Source organism: Scyliorhinus torazame, chromosome 22 (assembly GCF_047496885.1).
Source record: "Scyliorhinus torazame isolate Kashiwa2021f chromosome 22, sScyTor2.1, whole genome shotgun sequence".
Taxonomy (NCBI): domain Eukaryota; kingdom Metazoa; phylum Chordata; class Chondrichthyes; order Carcharhiniformes; family Scyliorhinidae; genus Scyliorhinus; species Scyliorhinus torazame.
Window position 1 is genome coordinate 89,364,595 of NC_092728.1, and position 24,123 is coordinate 89,388,717.

Here is a 24,123-nt window from a genome sequence, read left to right on the forward strand (position 1 = left end):
CTGCACATCTTTGGACTGTGGGAGGAAACCGGAGGAAACATGGGGAGAATGTACAAACTCCACATAGACAGTCACCCGAGGCCTGAAATGAACTCAGGACCCTGGTGCTGTGATGCAGCAGTGCTAACCACTGTGCCACCGTGCCACCCACCTTAATGACCTGTAAAGAAAATAAGAGTGGATAGCTTGTTGGATTCCGATAATCAAACAAGCATTAAGGCTGCAGTGTAAATGATGATAGTATTAAAAACCATTAAGTCTATTCCACCTGGACATAACACAGATACAAACCATTAATTCGCCCCTTAACCAAGAAAGCTGTTATAACAGGCAAAAGAAAAGCAGGTGGGATTTTATGACATCCCACCCCCAGGATGGCCAGAGGGGCGTAAAATCCAGTGAGAGGTTGCCACAACCATCACCTTCATGTCACCGATAAAATTTTACCAGGAAGGTAGCAATTAACTAATGGCATGTTAAGAGCCTCTTCCTGATGCTGCTGGATGAGCATCTGATCATGTGGGGAGACTGCCCAGAAAAACTAGCTGAAAGCTTGGGTGGGGTTTAGCAGGTAGCTTGTGATCAGGCATTCAATGGACCACAGGGGCCCCATCCCCACCGGTGTTCTGTCTCGGCTGGATGCCCTTTTTCCCGTCCCCATCCTCACGATTGATCTCCATGCCTCCTCACAAACTGGCCAGGGACCTACTTGATTGAACTTGGGGGCAGACCTGACCCCACTTACCTGAGCCTCTTCTCCACGGCCCACCATTCCTGGTGCTATTGCTAGGACTGAAGAGCTGCCAATGCTTTGATTAACCAGCAGCACTTGGAGGTGGGACATCCTGCCTTAATTGGATTGGATTGGATTTGTTTATTGTCACGTGTACCGAGGTACAGTGAAAAGTATTTTTCTGCGAGCAGCTCAACAGATCATTAAGTACATGAGAAGAAAAGGGAAGAAAAGAAAATACATAATAGGGCAACACAACATATACAATGTAACTACAAAAGCACTGGCATCAGATGAAGCATACAGGGTGTAGTGTTAATGAAATCAGTCCATTAGAGGGTCATTTAGGAGCCTGGTGACAGTGGGGAAGAAGATGTTTTTGAGTCTGTTCGTGCGTGTTCTCAGACTTCTGTATCTCCTGCCCGATTAAGGGCAAAAGCCAACGTTAACTACCTACTCCAGTTTTGGTTTCCAGAGCCGGCAGGCATGGGGGTCTGTCCCTGATTTTTTGGCCAGTGGATAGGGCTATTGCAGCCCCATAAAACCCCGCCGATAGCTCAATCATATCCCATCTTAAATATCTCGAAAATAAAATCTAATTCAACACTTAATCTCCCAAATGGAGAATCCTGCCCCCTAAATGTCATAATAAGGTCCGATTTTATTCTTCTGAATCCCAATGAGTCCAGGCCTAATCTACTCAACCTCTCCTCACAAGAAAATCTCTCCATGTCCGGGATTAACATAGTGAATCTTCTCTGGACTGCCTCCAATGCCAATATATCTTTCGTCAGTTAAGGGGACCGAAACAGTGTTCCAGGTGTGGTCTAACTAATTAGTGCCTTGTATAGTTTAAACAAGACTTCCGTATTTTTATATTCCATTCCCTTTGAAATAAAGGCCAACATTCCACCGGCTTTCCCTATTACCTCCTGAATTTATATGCTGGCTTTTGGTGATTTATGCACAAAGCCCCCCAAATCCCTCTGTGCTGCAGCTTTCTGCTGTCTTTCTCCATTAAATAATGTCAGTTCCCTTATTCTTCTGGCCAAAGTGCTTAACTTCACATTCTCCTACATTATATTCCATCTGCCGGGTTTTTGCCCACTCACTTAACCTGTCTATAGCCCTCTGTGGATTCTCTGTCATCCTTACCACTTGCCTTCCCACCTATTTTTGTGTCATCCACAAACTTGGCAGAAGTACATTAATTTCCCAAACATAGATGCAACACCTGAAAGGTGAATGAACCAAAGCTTGGTACAGGTCAAATACAATTCTTCTAGCAGTAGAACTGAAATCCCTTTGTCTTCTCTTTAATCAACTCATGTTGCTTGTGAACCTTTAATGATTTTTGTAACGTCCCTGCATGTTATAAATATGGTTTGAGTTTCCCCAATCTCAAATGCATGGTGTTGTCGTTATTTGACATACATGGGCCAATTCTGCTCACTTATCTAAATTGGTCTGCAGCCTTTGACTTACTGTAAATTGGATTTGAATGTCATTGGTGAATGTTCCATTAATACTTTAATTTGTACAATTGTAATGAAATTCAAGTCCACTGCCTTAACTCAACTGTTAAATTAATGGCACAAACGGTTATGTCGCACATTGACATGGACCATACAGAACTAATGCTGGATGTTGACAACAACTTGTACTTGTATGTTTATCATGGAAAACTGTCCCAAGTCACATCACAGGAGTGTAATCAAATAAATGGGTACAAATGAGATTTTAGGAGGAGTGACCAAAGATCTGGGCTGTGATTTAACAGAAATGAAACAGAGTCCCATGTCGAGCGCGTTTAGTCGGGTGCTTCGAGAAAGCCCCCAATATCTAACGGGTATTTCAGGGCCTCAGTGGGGAACGCCCTGCCGAGGCCGCACTAAGTCCCATTTCCTGCAAAGAGCTCCACTCGGCAGTACAGGAGAAGATAGGGGCGCTAGAGATCCCCTCCTCGTGACCCCCCCCCCTCGACCTCCCACAATGCCCAACTCACCTATAAGGGGGCCATTGAGCCCCCCATGCCGCACCTAATAGAGTGCAGCGGAGACCAGTGCTAACCGGCGCTCGTTCGGGGTCTCTGAGGCACGGGTGTTAGATCCCCCGCCTTGGATAACTCCAGCGAGTGCATTTCAAAGTGTTGCTTACTGCAGTATTTTAATATCCAGATTGCAACATCTCGCGAAATCCCAATAGAGGCCTCTCGCGAGATACACTGGCAGCGTCGCGCCCTACTTCAGGTGCGGCTGTTAGATTTAGTCCTTGGTTAGAGGTGAATTTTACAGGAAGATCTTACAAGTTGTAACTTTATTTGGCCTAAGTGGCTTATGTGATGTTTCAGATCATTTTTATCAGATCTGTGGAGTATCTAGAATGAAGGACATACGTTGTGTGGCTAAATAAAATATAAATAAATTAACTGTGATGTTTGGTATATTTCCTGTGAACTATCAATCAATTTGTGAGGCACTGCTTGTTCTTCAAAGTCTCTACTTTCAAAATACAAGCCAAAGCATTCTGGTTATAAATGGATATATATATATGCACTTTGCAGGGTGAATTAGATCTCTTACAGCTTTTCCCCTTCCAGAAATATGTGTGCAAGAAAGAGAGACAGAACTGAAACATGTGCTCACATTTCTTGACAAAAATATACTGAGCATGTCGCACTGAGAAAACATTTACAGATTAATGCTGTTATATCCCTTGACATAAGGTAACAGAGGATCCTTGGTTTAGCAGCATTGCATACATCTTAGAATTCCAATGAAGGCTGTAACTTGGTCCAAGTCCTTTGAATGGAACCCCAATCTTTCACTATGAGCACTACTGGGCTACTGCTTTTATTTCATTTGCTGACTGACCTTCTCAAGATGTTAATACAGCACAACTTAATTCTAGCTTACATTTACATTCCTAAAAAATCTGTTGACTATTGACGATAGAGCCACTAACCTGTTTGTGCACTGTGCGTTGCTTCATTTCAGGACTGTCACATTTAGACGATGACGATTGCTGTCGCAGCTTTGTCCCAGAGCTCTGCCATTCTGATGAGGATGGTGTAATACCTCCGCTGGAAGGCCTTGGGTACTGAGGGGGGCTGAATAATAAAGCTGGTGGTGTCCTACCTCTAGCTGCCGGTGGAGGTTGGTCTATTCGGCGCTGTGGGCCTGCACTGTTCTGACGTGGTACTGAAGTCTGGGGTATTTTTTCTGTTAGGGAAAGTTGTCTTCTTGTGAATTCCCCAGAACGCCTGGTAAAGTCTTCTGTGCTTGTATGGCTCTGAAAGATAGGTTTGTTGGCTGCCAGTTCTTCATTATTGCTATGTGAGCTAATAGAGCTGTGACATTCTGATCCTGAGTCTGCCATCCCACGTGGTGAAACTGGAATACCTGCTGCCATCTGATACACTGGGTTTTGAAAAGACAATGGTGCCAGGAGTTGCGGCCTTCCTGGTGTGCCATCTGCATTAGGGGTGCCTGCTGTTTGTCCAGACTTTCGGCCTACATTCCCAGTTCCAGGCCCAATTGATGCTGCATTCTGTGGTGGTCTTGGAGGCCACATTGCCTGTAAATGCCCACTAGATCCTTGGCTGTCGTTTAGGGAGTCACCAGTATTGGGGGCACTTGTTGTACTGTCCAAACTGCGATTCTCTTGCAAATCAACCATTGAAATACTTTTATTGCCGTTTGGTATTTGCTGCTCTGCTTCATTGGCTTCAGAATAGCTTGAGCTGCGAGCAGGGGATGGCTGTACCGTAGAGGACCTTGTGACAAAAAACAAGTCCTTGTTTTCTGGGGTAGGGGAGGGTAACCTTGTACAGTCTAATAAACTGAAAGGGGAAGAAATCAGATAACATTGGGATTTCCTTACCAAACAAATTCAACAAATAAAGATAGTTTCCAATTATTTAAATCATTTAATCTATGTTGCCTAACTTGTTCAATGGGAGCCTTATGTGTGGGATGTATTGTACTGTATTCTCCTGCCCTGCCTATCGCAAAATCTCCACGGGTGGGACGCGGACCATGTAAGGTCCATTGACCTTGGGCGGGAATTTACGGTCGCCGGTTAGGCGTGGCCGGAAAATCCCGTCCATTATGTTGGGATGTTGGTATTTAACTCAACTTCCTTTCAGTGAAAGGAGGTAAATATCTGAAAGCAAAGTAAATTTAACGGGATCCGTAAATTCAGGAGAAATATTCTAATGGTCAAAATTCCTGTCCCTGCTGGCCTGCCCCCTGTTCCCAAAATACCACCCACCACTACACAGGTCTTAGAATTTTGTTCCAAAAGCAGTCAAAGGGAAGAATGCACCCTGGTGTGAAAATGTCACTGCCATTGGAAAATCACTTGCTTTAAAATGTTGTCAAAGGTTTCTTTTTGAGACCTTTAGAATTCACTCTCAGCAAATGTGTCCATTAAATGACATTAAAAAAAACTTGGATAGGTCAGTCAAGAATCTTACACAGAAAATTCCCAACCAGAGAAATTGAGCATATTCTCGAATGTAACTTAAAAGGTTGAATACATTCTTGTCAATTCCATTCTCTACCCGCAGCCCCCCCCCCGACAATAACGGCAGGAGGATAATGTACCTCACATATTGTGTTGGAATAACAGAGAGAAAGGCTAATTTTGAAATAACAGAACTTTAAAAAAAATTCTGTTTCTTTGGCGTTCCTTCCAATTGCTTTCTCCCTCTCTATCCACATGACCGCTTCCCTAGGATGTCTTTGATGCAAGTTTCAAGTACTTATTTAAATTTGTTTAAACGTCTGTTGCCTTCTATGAGTTCAGTTTACAGTTGTACAAACCTGATGTGCAATTATTTCCCGGCAAAGCCATTTGTTTGAAAGGTGCCTGATGATGGGAAGTCTCTTCTAACTTCTGCTTAATTAAGTGATAACTTTGGCTTGTCAGGAGATTACAGGGCAATAAACAGTTTTTATGTTGATTAAATACAGAAGCTGCAGGCTGAATTACAGCAAGTGCAGACAATCTGAAATAAAAACACCAAATGCTCAAAATACTCACGTCATCAGATGAAAAAGAAAGAAGACAGTTTAAACACTAGGTCTGCATCTGAAATGTTAATCAATCTATTCTTGTTTGGAATGCTGATTGGCCTGCTGAGTATTTCTAGAATTTTAAGTATTTATTATTAGGCTATACTTTTAGAACGGGATGAACATATATTTAAAACTCTACCAAAATGTATTCACAATGGGCACGATCCATCAGCTGTTCATGCTGATGGGATGTTCCGGTCCTACGCCGGTGAACAGGTTTCCCAGTGACGAGGGTGCAGTCACTGGGAAATCCCGTTGACAATGGCGGGGTCATTAAATCTTGCTGGCGGGCCGCCTCTGCCGCCGAAAAACACACGGCAGGTTGGTCGTTATATCCCACCCAATATTGCAACCTTGATTTGGGCTTTTCTTACTGAAACAAAATTGTGTGCATCCGAGCTGACCACTAAAACAGTGTTGACTTAAAAAGGCTTTAAGAAAAAATTACCTAGAACCATCATCAGCAAATAAAGACCACTAACAGATTAATCTGACACAAAATAACACGACAAAATAAAATAAATAACACAACAAAATAAAATACAGTCAAGAGGATAAATCCTTGAAGGTCATATCCGAAACCAATTTCTAATATATTATCATCCTTCCATCTTCTTATAGAAAAGCAATTCAAGAACAAAAATTCAAATGCCTTATTGCTTGTTTACATCAAATTCTTTTGGCCTAATTTTTCTTAACATCTTTTGTTACATAGCTTTAAAGTTTGGGAATGAACTGTTGATATTAACTTCAATGCGACACATTCAGAATGACATTAAGGCCTGAATTTCCACTCCAGGGTCGGAAGCACAGTCAGGACAATTCCAATCTGTGCAAACCTAAAACAAACAGGACAAAGTGCCCCGGAAGCTCTGATTTTCAGTCCAGCGGAGGGGGGTGAAAATGGGAGTCCAGAAAGAGTTTGGAGACTGCCAAGTGCAGAGGTGGACTGGGAGAAAGTTCAGCCTCAGTAGTCCGGTACTTTGTTAAGGGTATGAAAAAATAAGAAAAACAAAAGAGGCCAACAGCTCTCTTACTGCTACCAGCTGTCCATGCCAGCCCAAGCTTCCCCCAGTCACCTCATAGGCCCACCCTGCCAACATATACCCATCCACTCACCTACCCATGACCCTTCAGAATCCCAATGTCAACTCTGTGCCAATCCACCCCCCCTCCCCCATCCCCCACCCTTTGCCCTTACAACCTCCATTGAAACACACCCAGTAGCCACCATGGCAGAAATTCAAGATATGTGCTTAAATAATGTTCTAAAGTGTCTATTTATTGATTCACTATTTTTTGAAAAACTCTCATTGATAAAAACCCATTCACTATATTTCAGTTATTTCAGATATTTAATCCCATAAACAAAAAGCATTTGCATTCATAGTCCCCTTATGGAGCTGTCAATCAAACTGAATTTACAGGCACCAGGTGCGGATAATGACAGATTGCAAAATCAGCCATGCGGTACTAATCCTAAAATGGCTGCAATCAGGTGTTACGCCAACAGAGTGAAATAGCAACCACTGACTTTTTAAAACTGCAGTTTGTTCAAATATTAAAGGGGCAGGAGATTTTAAAGCAGGACAGCTTCACAGTTCTGATCGACCATTACCGTTGATGGTTCCAACGCATTTATCCATTCTTGGCACATTCAGGTTTAATTTTAAGAGTCCAAAAGGATCTCCCAAAGGTGCACTTGGACCAAAGCCAAAAGGATACCCATCTTCCAAATAACTCCACTAACTGGGCTTTCTCTTACCAGGTCTAAAATGCTCAAGTTGTATTTTGGACATCCCACTAGCCAAAGACCGATCAGCCTGAAAACGTGTGCCATGTCAACACGTGCAGTTGCCTCTGTGAACCACAGATGCCTTATTTAGGATCATTCTCCCCCGCCCATGCTACCCTGTGAAAATAGTGGGGGCTGGATTCGGGGGCAGGACTTCCAATCCGGGTCTCTGCAGCCATTTGTGCAAAGATGGAGAGCTTCTCTGTCTATGTGAAAATTCAGGCCTAAAAATACAAAATAGCAGCCACAATAAACTGTGATTACATTTGTACTCACCCACTTAATTCATTATCTATCACCATCTTCTGCAGTCCTGAAGATATGCTGCTGTTTGCGGGAGTTGGAGTTGAGGTGCATGGGTCAGAGGTTGTTGGCACAGGTACAACTCCTGGGTTGGTCAACACGGTGTTGACGTCTCTTAAAATGCGAGGCAAGGGGCCAAGCTTGGTTGAAGTTGCCTGAAGAAATAAATATCCATTTTCACTAAACATAGACGAATGTGTGACAGGCACTTGGTGAAATTAGTACAATGGGTGTGTAAAAGAATGAAGTTCAGGATGCCAAACCAATAAGAATGAATGATTTGAGAAGTGAATAATTCATTTGATATACAACACACGTCAGCTTTCAAAATCCTAATAAAATATGAATGTGTATGATGTTAGAAAAGGGACATACAGTCAGGGGAAATCCACACCTGAATCCATTAATTCAAATTTCTGACTCACTTGAACATGAGAGAAACAATTTTAAAATTGTGCCGTTCTAATTTAGCTTGAGTCAGGGCAGGAAATATGCACCTACAGCAGAATTCTCTGCTTTTTAAAAAAATATTTTTATTCTCCTCCATTTTCACATTTTCTCCCAAATTTATACCCAACAATAAACAATAATCAGTAACGAATGCAATGTCAATCCCTATATCAATAACAAGAATTCTCTGCTGTATGGAATTGGTTAACACTGGCATCCTGTTGAAGAGGATCCAATTTTTACATTTGAGGAAAAAAATGCATTTCATTTAGATGATAGCTTTTGTCTTTATTACATCACCACTTTTACCTTAAGTTGTCTTCTTTTTAATACCTAGTATGTTGCAAAAAGTCAGTCCATTTCCTCTTGTTTTCACCGCCAACCTTTCACTGTGTATTTCAAGCCTTTAAATAACCTGTTTAGCTTTCACCCGACACCGATGCATTAATTGCCTAGACACAACCTATTTTTCCATAGTGTACATCTCATTTAGACTCCTCATGCCACAAACATACTGGCCTAAATCTACCTGACCCAAAGTTAATACCAATTCTTCCAATATCTTCCTACTCTCTCAAACAACTCATCGGTTATCCACTTCCTCCTTTGATAGACAAGGAAATCAAGGGTTTATGGGAAGCAGTCAGGAGAGGAGGAGCTGAGATCTCAGCCAGGTCAGCCATGATCTTACCGGATGGCTGAGTATGCTCGAAGGGCCAAATGGCCTTAATCCTGCTCCTATATCTTCTGCACATTTTGAACTTTGCCATATGAAACGTGTGCCTATCCTGCCCCTTCAGCGAAGACTCTCAGCCAATCCCTTTTCAGACACAAATCTCAAACTTGGTACGAGGAATCACAATTCTAAGTTGTAATGAGCACTGAGCAGAGTCTCGGAACTAGCTATATCTTTCATTGAAGTTAGCTGCAAGTTTTGATTTAGGCATGGATTTAGTAAATACCATAGATGCGCGTTGAAAAGAAAAGCGAAGAGTATCATGGGGGAACTTGTAAACAAAATAACCAATAGCCATTTTGAAAACACACCCATTGTCCTTTGTACGCTCAACTTGCAAAAAGCAGTTTCACTAGGAATTCTGGCTTTGTTTCTTATATGAACAACAATGGTTATATTTCAAGGGCAACTAAACCACCTAAGCTACTTCAGCTACAACAAAATTGCCTCAACAATCCAAGCAGTGCCAAATTTTGAACGAGTTCAGTCCATGACTATTAAACATATGCTTCCGTTTCAAAACACCAGTTACGTTTAATAATTTTCCAAAAGTTGCCTGCAAGCCCCTCTGTCAACTAAATTCCCATGTTCAAATTTAGAATGGAAGTTGCCTTATGTAAATTTATTACACCATAACTACCCCATATGCCTTTAGTGGCATTGCTGAACATCAACTACGACTCTCCCAGTTCCGGTGCTGTAACAAATACTATTATTCTGTGCTTCCCAATTTCTCACATGTTTTGTTATTCAATTATAAATAGTATAAAATCAAAAGACAGAGTGTGTGACTTGAAAGTAGGAAGTCTGAATGGCATCTGCACACCCTGCTCAACATCATTTTCGCAGCCTGCCTCATCTAAAGACTACATTTGATTTTAATGTCCTGTCTCCAATGCAATGGGAGATCAACTAACAAACAAAGAACAAAGAAATGTACAGCACAGGAACAGGCCCTTCGGCCCTCCAAGCCCGTGCCGACCATACTGCCCGACTAAACTACAATCTTCTACACTTCCTGGGTCCGTATCCTTCTATTCCCATCCTATTCATATATTTGTCACGATGCCCCTTAAATGTCCCTATCGTCCCTTCCACTACCTCCTCCGGTAGTGAGTTCCAGGCACCCACTACCCTCTGCGTAAAAAACTTGCCTCGTACATCTACTCTAAACCTTGCCCCTCTCACCTTAAACCTATGCCCCCTAGTAATTGACCCCTCTACCCTGGGGAAAAGCCTCTGACTATCCACTCTGTCTATGCCCCTCATAATTTTGTATACCTCTATCAGGTCGCCCCTCAACCTCCTTCGTTCCAGTGAGAACAAACCGAGTTTATTCAATTAATATCTGAATAGAAGCTACACAATATGTTAATTTATACAAGGCAAATACAGGAGACCCCACAAGGACCTGATGTCACATTAGAAAAAATGTCATGACAAATAAGCATGGAACTAATCATTACACCCAATGTCAATCACTGATGAATTATCTACAGTGATCCAGCAAATAGCATCCATTGGATTTGAGTGGACAGTATGAAACTATACCTGCTCCATTTGTGAAACCACTTCCCAGAGCAGCGAATGCAGGGTGGAAAGTTCTCGGCCCAGATCAATGTATCCCTCAAATCCTGCTGTGTTTGAAATGGTTTCTGGATTGGAAATTTCCAATAGGAATCGCTGCATGTTGGTCCATTCATGCTCGAGGAATTGATTCATGAAAGACATATATTCTTCCTTGCTACCAAACCTGTTGTTGAAATATCGAGGTCAAAGTTTCAATTGTTGTTCATAACATCTCTATGTCAATAAAAATCAAACACCATCAAAAAGACACCAGTGCATTCAACAATAATAGCTAAAACCAAAAGAGTCTGGGTACTCAATTAAATTGCCTAATCTCTAATGTTCCATACAAGAATAATCTTTCTGAACTTCAACCGTAGACCTTAAATTAAAAGTATCTAAAAACACAGACCTTAGATCAAATTCCCTCTTATTAACTAAATAAAGCCAATTTCGACAATGGTTACTTTTATTTGGAGCTGAAGCTATCGTTGTTAAAATGGGCTTTTTGAACCAAGCATGGGAAGAAACACAGATTAGATGAACAGCTTGTAGAACTTGTTCGACTAGAAAAGGAAAATTCTGACTGATGGGTCGGTCAACCCTTAAGTTTAAGTTTAAAGAGCTGAAGTTGGATTTCTTAGTTCCCACAGGAAATGAAGACAAATGGGATGGAAGGGAGGACTGGAGTACCAAGGGAGGGGAGGCTAAGGAATCACAAAGTGGGAGGAGGCAGAAGCAACGCGGCTTGAATTAACATTCCACCTGTGGGATTCTCCGTCGGCGGGATCCTCCGCAGCGCACCCGCGGGTTTCCCGATGGCGTGGGGTGGCTCACAATGGGAAACCCCATTGACTGGCTGCAGGAACGGAGAATCCTGCTACCGGCGGGGGCCGTCTCGCCGGAAAACGGGGTTGGAGGGACGGAGAATTCTGCCCCATGTCTTTCAGATATAAGCAGGGCAAGATATTTTATTTTCTGCCTGGGAACACTAATAGTTAAACAGCGCAGCCATTATTCTTGGTCTGTTTAGCAGTGATTTTCTTACTTTTTTTTGATTCATAGACAGTGAAAGGGTAATTCATCACTTTTGGACCACTCTCTGATTTTGTCGCTGAATGAAAAGATGATTGGTTAATGCTAGACTCTGATAGCGCAAGAGCAGCTTGGGCCAACAGTTGCAGGAAATAATTTCCATAATCATGTGGTGCACCATTTGTGAAATTCCACACTGGGACATATAGATATTCACATTATCAATGGTCAGTAAAGGCAAAGTTACCATTTGAATTTTGCACGGTCCATGCCCCCCACCCCATAATTCCTCACGTGGACACAAAATGAAGTAAAAGATTTCACTACTTTGGGTTGGTAGAATTTTACAAATGGAACTGGGTATCAATGAGAGACTAGAATAGGAACCCTAGAAATGTTTCATAACGGATCAAGTGTCCTACAAATTTAATTTTAAAGTGAAATCAGGTACTCATTACACCAGTGTGTCACCTACTTTAGCTTGCCCTTCATGGTTGTATGACTTCATTGCTGGTGTGCGTTCAAACAGACTCAAAAACTCTGCTTTGGTATGTCCCAGTCATTGTGCGTCAGGTGGCCTTACCCCTGTGCAGTTAACAGTCTGCTGTATACAATTGGCTACTTCTGATTCAAGAACCCAGGTAATACAATATGATGAATACAGAAAACTTTTCGTTTTACAGTATATATTGAATTAGCTGTAGATATAGACTGGCTTGTCCGATAAGGAATATTCATGATATACCTTCAGCTATGGACAAAAAGTAGCGCGTGCATATGTGCACGTGTGTGTGTGCACATTTGTGCACACCATCATGCATTGCATTTATGTGTGAATGCCTGCGCTTGTGTCTACATGTTCATTTGTTTTTTTAATGCATTAATTTCAGGATGAGTCTTAAGGCACTTAAAAAAAATTAAAAATAATTGTAATAAAGGCATTTTACATGCATGCCTGAAAATATCAGAAGACCAACCATCAACATAAACATAAACAGAAACCACAGGCCCCCAACACAATTCAATATCAACACCCCAACTCACCCCCGCCTTTCTAATTTATCCCCCCTCCCCCTACAGCACCTCCCTCCTCAACCCCACTGACCCCGCAATTCCCCTTAAAGAAATCAAGGAGCAGTTTCCACCTCCGGGTGAACTGAGCCCCTCCTCTGACCCTGCAAAGCGAACTTGACCTTTTCCAAAAGCAGGAATTTTGCCAGGTCGCTCACCCATCCCCCGGCCTTCGGCAGCTCTGTGTCCCGCCAGCACAACAAAATCCGTCACCGGGCTATCAGGGAGGCAAAGGCTAACGCGTTGACCTCTCTCCTCACCTGGACTCCTGGATCTTCCGACACACCGAATATCTCCACCTCCGGACGGGGAGCCACTCCCACACTGAGAATCTCGGACACCACATCCAAGACTCCCGTCAGAACCCCCTCAACTATGGACACGCCTAGAACATGTGGACTTGATTCGGCCCCCCCCCCCCCCCCCCCATACCTATCCTCCACCCCTGCAAAGAACTGGCTTATCCTCGCAACCGTCATGTGGGTCCTATGAACCACCTAGAGTTTTAAGGCATTTAATCCAACTAATGTGACACAAACCAAAGATTCAAATTCAAGCCAATAAAAAGAAACACTTACTTGGCAAAATTAGCTAAGTTCTGGGTAACCTTGGCAATTAAAGTCAAAGTGCGTGCTGTGCGGTCATCTGGGTATTCCTGCAGGAGGTTGAAGAGAGAAGGGGACATAATGGCAGGACAAAGGAACCGCAGGAAGAGGGAAGCACTGATTAATCTCTCACTGATGTCAGGTCGCCCTCGGTTGCTACACTCCTGTCTCCACGATGCAAACACTTCCTTTAGTTCTCGTGGAAATACACTGTTGAACAATTTGTTGTAGTGAAGTGAAATTATTTTTACTCATGTAAATATATAGTCAGTACTTAAACAGAAAAGAGATGAATTTTAAGCTATGATAGTCGTGCTAACCTGACAGAAAGATCAAGATTTTAATATCTAAATTCCTTCTGCAGTTTGAAACACCTTTATATCAATTACATGACATGTAAATACGACAAGCTATCATAATAATGTAACAAGAAAAAATATGTTACATTAGACTTATGACAATGCAGTTTTATGAAAGGAAAAAGTAACTAAAGAGGTCAAAATGTTCTATATTATAAAGAAGTTCCTGTGGTATCCTATACAAAAAAAGCTGAATTTCTTTGCCGAGTAAAGATTGTTTGAAGTTTAGATACACCCTCCATGAACAACAGTATTGGTGATAATGTGCTTACCCACTGAAGGAATAAGGACTCTAGTCATTAAAAACAAATTGTAAATCATGATGGTACTTCCAGTTTCATTTTAGTTAAGAAATGAGGCTGTAAATTTATTATAATTCACAACGACAGCGTTTATTTTAGATTGTGGCAGAAGAGGAAATCAGTTTAACAGAGGAAATTTATTGCTTTAGTTGCAGTTGATTTTATGGTGATGATCATTGGCAAGATTCATAGTGTATGGATTTAATAAGTATTTAACTGTTTATACATTAGATTAATATTGCAATTAGGAATAATCTAAATGCAATGCTCGAGTTTACTTGCAAACAAAAGGACTGCTTTTTGACCAGCATTAAAATTCATTGTTCGAAAATGGTTTTATGCTGGTAATCTACATTTACTGCCAATTGCAAGATTCACCAGTTAAGTAAGTATAAAGTACCTTGCATATAAATACAAGAGATCTCACCTTCACAAAGCTGCTCTCAGGGACCCACTATTTTGTGGATGAGTCTGATTTAAAATTCAAGTACAGGACTGAGTGTTACTCCTTTATCAACAGGAATTGTGGCCGCCCAGCACTGACAGGTCAGCTGAGGAAGGAGCAGAGCTCCGAAAGCTAGTGACATCAAAACAAACCTGTTGGACTTTAACCTGGTGTTGTAAGAATTCTTACAGGTCTCCTTTCAGCAGTGGGACGTGAAATATAAAATTATCAAGGAGAGCAGCATACAAAGGTCACCCATCTCCATTTGGACCCTATTCCCGAAGGGCTATTTAGCAAAGAAAAAAGTGACTTCATATTACAGACTGCACTGTAAGTAAGTTGCTATTAATATCGTGCTTTCGATTCGCAATCTTGTGATTTATAAATAGTTAATACTGGTTAACCGTAGTGTACAACAAAGCCAAACCAAAATGTTTCCTGTCAAATGTATGCAATGCAAGAATATGAATGTAAAACAGTTTGTCAAAGTAACAGATTCACTGATTTTTGTAATGAATGAATTAATTCTTGTGAGCAGGTATCATGCATACAAAAATAATCAGTTGATCCTGATAATTAACAAGGGTTTGAAAATATATATCTAATGCAAGTCTTGCAATACTCCACAGATTAGGGACCTTAACCGAAGGCATTGTGTCCTTAATTAAGTGCTTACCGTTTCTATTTAAATGCGTGCATATAAAAACTACTTAATGTAAAAACACTGAAACCTAGGGCGCGATTCTCCCGAAAGGGTACAAAGTCCCCTAGCGAGCACGTTGAGCCGCATGTTTCCCAGCGCTCACATTGCCGAGAAACACTTGGCTATTCAACGCAACACGCATTGAATAAGGGGCCTGAATGGGGAACCCGCAGCCGCACAGTGATGCCATTTTTAAATGGCATCCCGATCTCTGAGGCCCCTAAAAATGAAAATGAAATGAAAATCGCTTATTGTCACAAGTAGGCTTCAAATGAAGTTACTGTGAAAAGCCCCTAGTCGCCACATTCCGGCGCCTGTTCGGGGAGGCTGGTACGGGAATCGAACCGTGCTGCTGGCCTGCCTTGGTCTGCTTTCAAAGCCAGCGATTTAGCTCTGTGCTAAACAGCCCCTGCAATGACCTCCCCCCACCACCCCACATACACCGTGCAGCCCCGGCTCAATCGTGCGCACGTATGCAGAAAATGCCAGCTTGGCACCTTGGCAGTGCCAATTTGACACCCTGACAATGCCCACAATGCCAGCTGGCAGTGCCGCCTGGGCACATTGGCAGTGTCAGGCTGACCCTGCTAGGGTGCCCAGGTGGCACCAGCAATGCCAGGGTACCATCCTGCCCAAAGGGCATGCAACTGGGTGCCTCCGATCCCCTGGGAGTCTCGCACGAGTCCCGGTTTGTGGGGACCAGTGCTGAATGGCGCTTGCCCAAGGTCTCCGAGGCGAAGGGGTTGAATCGTGCCCCTAGTACTTTTACAGAATCGGCACATCATGGTCGTGAAAGGTCTGCCCATCTACGTATGATCTAGTAGAGGCTCAGAAGGTGGAAAAACAGCTATCTAAAGAACCTTGAGGGGTTTTGACATAAAAGACTCTGAGTAAATTACAGCCTTCTTAGTTAGAAGATCATTTCCAACAATTTTAACAGTTTGCAAATTACATTGTGAACTCGGTGAAAGACTACAGAGAAGAACTTGAATTTATTTTCAGATGATAATTCACTATTACCATGACTGATTGGAAGGCAATGAGGAAAATAGTTTGGGATAAATGCTGAGTAATATTTAATTACGCATACATAATTGGAAAATGCATCTCTATTCAAACAAATCTTCCTTATTGTGCATCAAAGCGGTAGGACCTTAAGAACATAGAACATTACAGCGCAGTATAGGCTCTTCGGCCCTCGATGTTGCGCCGACCTGTGAAACCACTCTAAAGCCCATCTACACTATTCCCTCATCATCCATATGTCTATCCAATGACCATTTAAATGCCCTTAGTGTTGGCGAGTCCACTACTGTTGCAGGCAGGGCATTCCATGCCCTCATTACTCTCTGAGTAAAGAACCTACCTCTGACATCTGTCCTATATCTATCTCCCCTCAATTTAAAGCTATGTCCCCTCGTGCTAGACATCACCATCCAAGGAAAAAGGCTCTCACTGTCCACCCTATCCAATCCTCTGATCATCTTGTATGCCTCAATTAAGTCACCTCTTAACCTTCTTCTCTCTAATGAAAACAGCCTCAAGTCCCTGAGCCTTTCCTCATAAGATTTTCACTCCATACCAGGCAACATTCTGGTAAATCTCCTCTGCACCCTTTCCAATGCTTCCACATCCTTCCTATAATGCGGCGACCAGAATTGCACGCAATACTCCAAATGCGGCCGCACCAGAGTTTTGTACAGCTGCAACATGACCTCTTGGCTCCGAAACTCAATCCCTCTACCAATAAAAGCTAACACACCATACGCCTTCTTAACAACCCTCTCAACCTGGGTGGCAATTTTCAGGGATCTATGTACATGGACACCGAGATCTCTTTGCTCATCCACACTGACAAGAATCTTACCATTAGCCCAGTACTCTGTCTTCCTGTTATTCCTTCCAAAATGAATCACCTCACACTTTTCTGCATGAAACTCTATTTGCCACCTCTCAGCCCAGCGCTGCAGCTTATCTATGTCCCTCTGTAACTTGTAACATCCTTCCGCACTGTCCACAACTCCACCGACTTTAGTGTCATCTGCAAATTTACTCACCCATTCTTCTACGCCCTCTTCCAGGTCATTTATAAAAATGACAAACAGCAGTGGCCCCAAAACAGATCCTTGTGGTACACCACTAGTAACTGGACTCCAGTCTGAACATTTCCCATCAACCAACACCCTTTGTCTTCTTCCAGCTAGCCAATTTCTGAACCAAACTGCTAAATCACCCTGAATCCCATGCCTCCATATTTTCTGTAGTAGCCTACCGTGGGGAACCTTATCAAATGCTTTACTGAAATCCATATACACCACATCAACTGCTTTACCCTCTTCCATCTGTTTGGTCACCTTCTCAAAGAACGCAATAAGGTTTGTGAGGCACGACCTACCCTTCACAAAACATTGTTGACTATCTCTAATCAAATTATTCCTTTCCAGATGATTATACATCCTATCTCTTATAAATCGTTGCAAGATTTTGCCCACAACAGAAGTAAGGCTCACTGGTCTATAGTTACCGGGGTTGTCTCTACTTCCCTTCTTGAACAAGGGGACAACATTTGCTTTCCTCCAGTCTTCTGGCACTATTCCTGTAGACAAAGATGACTTAAAGATCAAAGTCAAAGGCTCAGCAATCTCCTCCCTAGCTTCCCAGAGAATCCTAAGATAAATCCCATCCGGCCCAGGGGACTTATCTATTTTCACACTTTCCAGAATTGCTAACACCTCCTCTTATGAACCTCAAGCCCTTCCAGTCTAGTAGCCTGAATCTCAGTATTCTCCTCGACAACACTATCTTTTTCCTGTGTGAATACTGACGAAAAATATTCATTTAGCACCTCTCCTATCACCTCGGACTCCACGCACAACTTCCCGCTACTGTCCTTGACTGGCCCTACTCTTACCCTAGTCATTCTTTTATTCCTGACATATCTATAGAAAGCTTTAGGGTTATCCTTGATCCTACCTGCCAAAGACTTCTCATGTCCCCTCCTGGCTCTTCTTAGCTCTCTCTTTAGGTCCTTCCTAGCTAACTTGTAACTCTCGAGTGCCCTAACTGAACCTTCATGTCTCATCTTTACAAAAGCCTCCTTCTTCTTCTTGACAAGTGTTTTGACTGCTTTAGTAAACCACGGTTCCCTTGCTCGACCACTTCCTCCCTGCCTGACAGGTACATACTTATCAAGGACACGCAGTAGCTGTTCCTTGAACAAGCTCCACATTTCCATTGTGCCCATCCCCTGCAGTTTTCCTCTCCATCCGATGCATCCTAAGTCTTGCCTCATCGCATCATAATTGCCTTTCCCCCAGATATAACTCTTGCCCTGCGGTATATACCTATCCCTTTCCATCACTAAAGTAAACGTAATTGAATTGTGGTCACTATCACCAAAGTGCTCACCTACCTCCAAATCTAACACCTGTCCTGGTTCATTACCCAGTACCAAATCCAAAATGGCCTCGCCTCTCGTTGGCCTATCTACATACTGTGTCAGGAAACCCTCCTGCACACATTGGACAAAAAAAAGACCCATTTAAAGTACTCGAACTATAGCGTTTCCAGTCAATATTTGGAAAGTTAAAGTCCCCCATAACAACTACCCTGTTCCTTTCGCTCCTATCCAGAAGCATCTTTGCAATCCTTTCCTCTACATCTCTGGAACTTTTCGGAGGCCTATAGAAAACCCCTAACAGGGTGACCTCTCCTTTCCTGTTTCTAACTTCAGCCCATACTACCTCAGTAGACGAGTCCTCATCAAACGTCCTTTCTGCCACCGTAATACTGTCCTTGACTAACAATGCCACCTCTCCCCCTCTTTTACCACCTTCCCTGAGCTTACTGAAATATCTAAAACCCGGCACCTGCAACAACCATTCCTGTCCCTGCTCTAACCATGTCTCCGAAATGGCCACAACATCGAAGTTCCATCCTTCGTTATTCATTGAAAATAATTCCAATCATGTATGAATGAATTTTTAATGGTCTGACATATAGAATGAAAAGACCTCGCCCCGCGCCGGAGAATCGCCGTAACTGCGCCACAACGCCGCCGCGCGATTCTCCAAGATGCAGAGAATCGGCGCCATTTGCGCCGGCGCGTTTGGCGCTGCGCTGGCCGCGGGAATCGGGTGGCGGCTTGTGGGGGGGGCTCCTTCACCGGGGGAGGGGCGTCTATGGGGTCTGGCCCACGATCGGGGCACACCGATCGGCGGGCCGGCCTCTTCCCCCCCCGGGCCTACTTTCTGGCGCAGACGGCCCCTGAACACCGACTCCATGTTGAGTCGGGGCCAGTGTGCTAAAGAAGTCCCCCGCTCATGTGCAGGTTGGCACGGCCCAACTGCGCATGCGAGGGTTCGCGTGGCGCCCATTTGGCGCCGCGAAAGGAGGCTGGAGCAGCATGAACCGCTCCAGCGGCGTGCTGGCCCCCTGTGGAGGCCAGAATCGGTCGTACCAGGGCCTGGTTCGCGCCATCGTGAAACACAACGGCTTTCACAACGGCGCGAACACTTGGGCTCCATATTGGAGAATCGCCCCCGCAGTTCCAACCTTTCACTGGTTTACTAAAAAACGTAAAGTTGACAGGGATGTTAGAACAACTCCTGCAGAAGATCTAAAGGGGAGGAAACCATGAGTGATGACTGCCAGATATTTACCTCCAGAAAACCTTTCCTGATGGTGTGCAGTGCTCTAACAGGTGCACAAAAATAAATCCAAGTTTCAAATCTAACAATTGGATTTCCCCAGGCCAGTATCTCTCTCATATTAAAATTAAAATGCTACAAATCGGAAATAGACTTCCAACGTGTTGCAATGTATTTCTACAACAACTTATCAACCTCCCTCCCTAACACCACATGGACTGCAGCAGTTTAAGGAAGCGGAACACCGCCACCTTCGCTAGGGTAATTAGGGATGCGTAACAAATGTTGCTCTTGCCTACGATGCCCACATCCCATGAAAGAAAAAAAAAAGCAGCAAGCTACCTCGCTGTAATGATTAATCAAAATTGCAAGGAGTACTATAAAAATTACTACAGTATTTCAGCGAAGCAACTTAGGAGTTAAGTGGTAGAACTTTAAATTTGCTCTTTCTGGTTTTGCTGTTTAATGTATTGTATTGTATTTCACATTTGTTTGTTTGTTATTTTGATTATTTAAAAAAAAAAAGGATGGATGTAATACCCACCCATGTTTCTTATTTGCTTCAAGAATTGACAGTTAGCAGCAGACACATAGGTGGGACCCTCGGAATATTGCTGTGTTTGATCCGGCTGGTACAGGTTAAAAGCCGAATATTCTATTGGAATTTTCCTGCATGAATCTAAAATCTATACTCCTTATGAAACAGAGAACACTGCACAGATGGATACTAATTATAAGTATTGTATTTAATCCCCATGACTGTTGATTATGCAAATTGAAGAACATTTCTAAGCAAAACATAGCTTAAACAGATTAATTGATCGTTTGCGAATAATAATAGGCTTGGTAATGAATATACAACGTAATTCAGTCAAAATGCACATTTGTTGCTTGACATTTGAAAAGGAACAGGTGAAATTAAAAAGTGAAAATCCAAAATAAGACAAAAGCTACTAGAAATGCCCATTCGATTGTGGAGGAGGATATGGCGTTACAAGATAGGGTTAAAGCCAAGTGTGAGGAGGGGGAGCTGGGGGTGGCATTGGAGGAGGGGTTGTGGTGTGAGGTGTTGTGGAGGGCGAGTGCCTCAATCTCGTGTGCGAGGCTGGGGTTAATACAGTTAAAGGTGGTGCACCTGACGAAGTTGAGGATGAGCCGGATATTTGAGTGGGTGGAGGTCAGCCTCTCCGCCCAGTGCCTCGGTGCGGCTGGGAGACCTGATGGAGTTTCTGTATTTGGAGAAGGTTATGTTTACCTTCCGGTGGGGGGAGGGGGGTTGAGGGGTTCCACAAGCGATAGGGTGTGTTATTCTTCATTTTAAGGAGTTGGTTACCGTCAGTTGCTAGGGGGAGAGGCTATTCTTTGAGTTATTGGTTGGTAGAGTGGGGGGGGGGGGTTGTTCTTGTTATTTTGCGTTGCTTTTTTTAATGTATCAAATTTTAAAATGTTAGCAATCGAATTAAAATATTTTAAAAAAGAAAAGCCCATTGGTTTGGTTTATAGCTGAAAAGTAGAAAGACTGGGGACGATTTCTGATGCAGTCCCTCATCAGTATACAGAATATTATCTTTTTCAGATACTGAATGATTTGTTGTGCTTTCAAAGGCATAGCTAAGAACACAAACTTACCAAGTAACTAGTAAAAGAAAAATAGCAATGAAAATCTGGACGGACGTATAATGAGGTAACTGACCAGTATGAGTTAATGATCTTGCAAAACGCCAGCTCACAGCACATTTTCAGGTTGCTCTGATGCTCAGCAAGGTCTCCCGATGAGCATTTGTTTGGATCTACCTCACAATTCTCATCTGATTCATAGAGAGCCTTGATGAACTCTCCTGTTGGAAACAGCAATAATTAATTGTGTTAAATCCCCGTACAACATTTTGGAAAATCTATTTTTGATCAAGGCTTCATTTATTTAAAGGCATTAAAAAAAACCAAAAAGCTGCCTTCTCACATTTTCGTCAATCATTAATTGTATAGTATGTTTGAATAAAATATGTAATTCGGGACTTGGCTTAAACCAGTAAGGTATAACACATTATTACTGCAGCTGAACTGGTAACAACAGGAATAATGAGAAAAATAAGTGGCACCAGAAATCTGTCATTTTCTGAACACAAGACTTGTGCAGAGCACAAGTGGGAATTCGCGACAAAAACAATCTCCTACATTCCCAAAAATACAACAAAAAACATTCAACTCATATTATCATCCACAGGACTAGTCACCATTTCCTGTCTAGACAAAATGTAAAACAAACTTTGTTAGTTACTGATACAAGCATATCCCCCAAATAATTTTCTTTTGATCTGTTGATGTTTTACATCAAACTATTACTGTAACAAAGAAGTTCTGGGAAATATAACTTGAAAGTAAATTTCTGTAGACTCGAACTGAACTTGTAATTTCACATTAGTTATTTCCCCCCTTCTAAAAGCATTGCCTCCTGCTGCAATACTGTTCCACAGATGTTGGTTGCCACTGTTGTAAGGAACAGTTGCTGGCCTCTTACACTTAATGGAGTAAAAGCAGCAAATACATCAAATACTGACTGCATGTAAGGCTCAGATATATGACTCAGATCAATCAAAAGGAAGTGCATCTCTGTGCAGTACATCTGGTTCAGGTAGCTTTTCCTTTTTTCATGCATTCATCTATTGCATTTTTCTCCTAGGAGCGTGGTCAAAACCTGGGGGAAAGATATTCAAAGTGCTATAAAAGGTGCAAGATATGATAGGCTCACTTCTGTGATTGCCCACACTGCAAATTCCTAGACCTAGTCAGTCTATGTGAGAAGGAATAAAGTAGCAGAATACTCTTTCTCGGAGAGGAAGGCTTAATAACTGGAGAGGACAAATAGTAGTTTTTGTGCATTTTCTAGTGGCTGGTCCAATCATGAGAGAAACGAGGCACTGAATGATTTTAGTCCTCTGGTTACAAAATGGTTGATGGCTAAGGCAACCTTAAGTTACATAGAACATACAGGGCAGAAGGAGGCCATTCGGCCCATTGAGTCTGCACCGACCCACTTAAGCCCTCACTTCCTCCCTATCCCCTTCTAACCTTTTTTGGTCACTAAGGGCAATTTATCATGGCCAATCCACCTAACCTGAATGTCTTTCGACTGTGGGAGGAAACCGGAGCACCCGGAGGAAACCCACGCAGACACGGGGAGAACATGCAGACTCCGCACAGACAGTGACCCAGCAGGGAATCGAACCTGGGACCCTGGCGCTGTGAACCCACAGTACTAATCACTTGTGCTACCATGCTGCCCAGTTATTGACTAATAACACAGGGGAGGAGGGAAGAAAGACGCAAGCATTGTTTAAATGCTACCCGTGGCTGCAATCTAAAGTTACAGCTGTTTAGATAAAAACTCACTGCTTCCTATGTTCATTCTTACTGCTTAACGAAAATAAAATGTCCACGTCACCAAAACAAATCAGATGAATAACGATATAACCTATGCTAATTACTTTTTTTTCAGTAGGATGTAAATGGGGACATTCCTACAAATGACTTTCTTGCTATTTCATATTAGTATTGATGAATAATTGAGTAATTTGATGAATGAGAGAATTTAACAAATGGTATCTCAATTAATAAACTCCAATTTAATTCAGCAACATATTCTTATCGTCCATGATTTTAAATCAGATGTTAAAGCAAGTAACATTTTTTCGATCTTTTCTTCCTCTTTATCCAAATTAATATTTATATTGCCCTAACTAGCAACATTTTTATCTATGTGAGGTTGGCGAATGCGAATAGTGAGGCTCAATCAAACTGTGGATCATTTTCCTAAAGACCAAAAGGTGAAGAAGCATTGGCAGGGGAAATTTTCATTAATTTATTGATTATTACGCAGCAATGCTCTCTCTTTAAGCTACTGAAAAAAGCACGATTGTGAAAGTAAGAAAAACTAGCAGTTTGCCAGTCTCAGCTGTGATTATTCGCATTGGTTTTGCAACCTTCCATTTGACATACCAAGTGCATCTTGTAGATACTTCTGGCCAACCAACTTCAGATACTCCTCTATTGCTTTGGTTGCTAAGGTGTTTTCCCGAAAAATTAGATGTTCATTGTCACCACAACGATCAACTTCTGACATCATCAAGTCTGTCAAGAAATCCTGTAAAAGAGAATTTCAGAGCCAAATCAATGGATAGTTGTTTGACAAACATGTTAATTCATTCTACATTTTACCACAGCATTTACTGAGGAAAACGGTTACTGAAAAGTTGCTAATTTTTAGGCAGCCACTTGGCTTTGAATCTT

The 24,123-nt window shown here is 42.4% G+C and overlaps 1 protein-coding gene across 9 annotated transcripts in view; it reads right to left on the minus strand.

The window, feature by feature from the left end:
* LOC140399196 (disabled homolog 2-interacting protein-like) overlaps positions 1 to 24,123 on the minus strand; it is a 1,161,885-nt gene that overhangs the window by 42,421 nt on the left and 1,095,341 nt on the right. For 8 of the 9 annotated variants that reach the window (XM_072488542.1, XM_072488540.1, XM_072488549.1 and 5 more), the window contains 6 exons: positions 23,833 to 23,977; positions 21,530 to 21,674; positions 13,352 to 13,588; positions 10,650 to 10,851; positions 7,886 to 8,067; positions 3,698 to 4,574 (listed from right to left, as the gene is read on the minus strand). In XM_072488542.1, coding sequence (XP_072344643.1) covers positions 3,698 to 4,574; positions 7,886 to 8,067; positions 10,650 to 10,851; positions 13,352 to 13,588; positions 21,530 to 21,674; positions 23,833 to 23,977 — 1,788 coding nt within the window. The remainder of the gene's footprint in view (positions 1 to 3,697; positions 4,575 to 7,885; positions 8,068 to 10,649; positions 10,852 to 13,351; positions 13,589 to 21,529; positions 21,675 to 23,832; positions 23,978 to 24,123) is intronic. The other variant, XM_072488541.1, reaches the window with a different exon arrangement.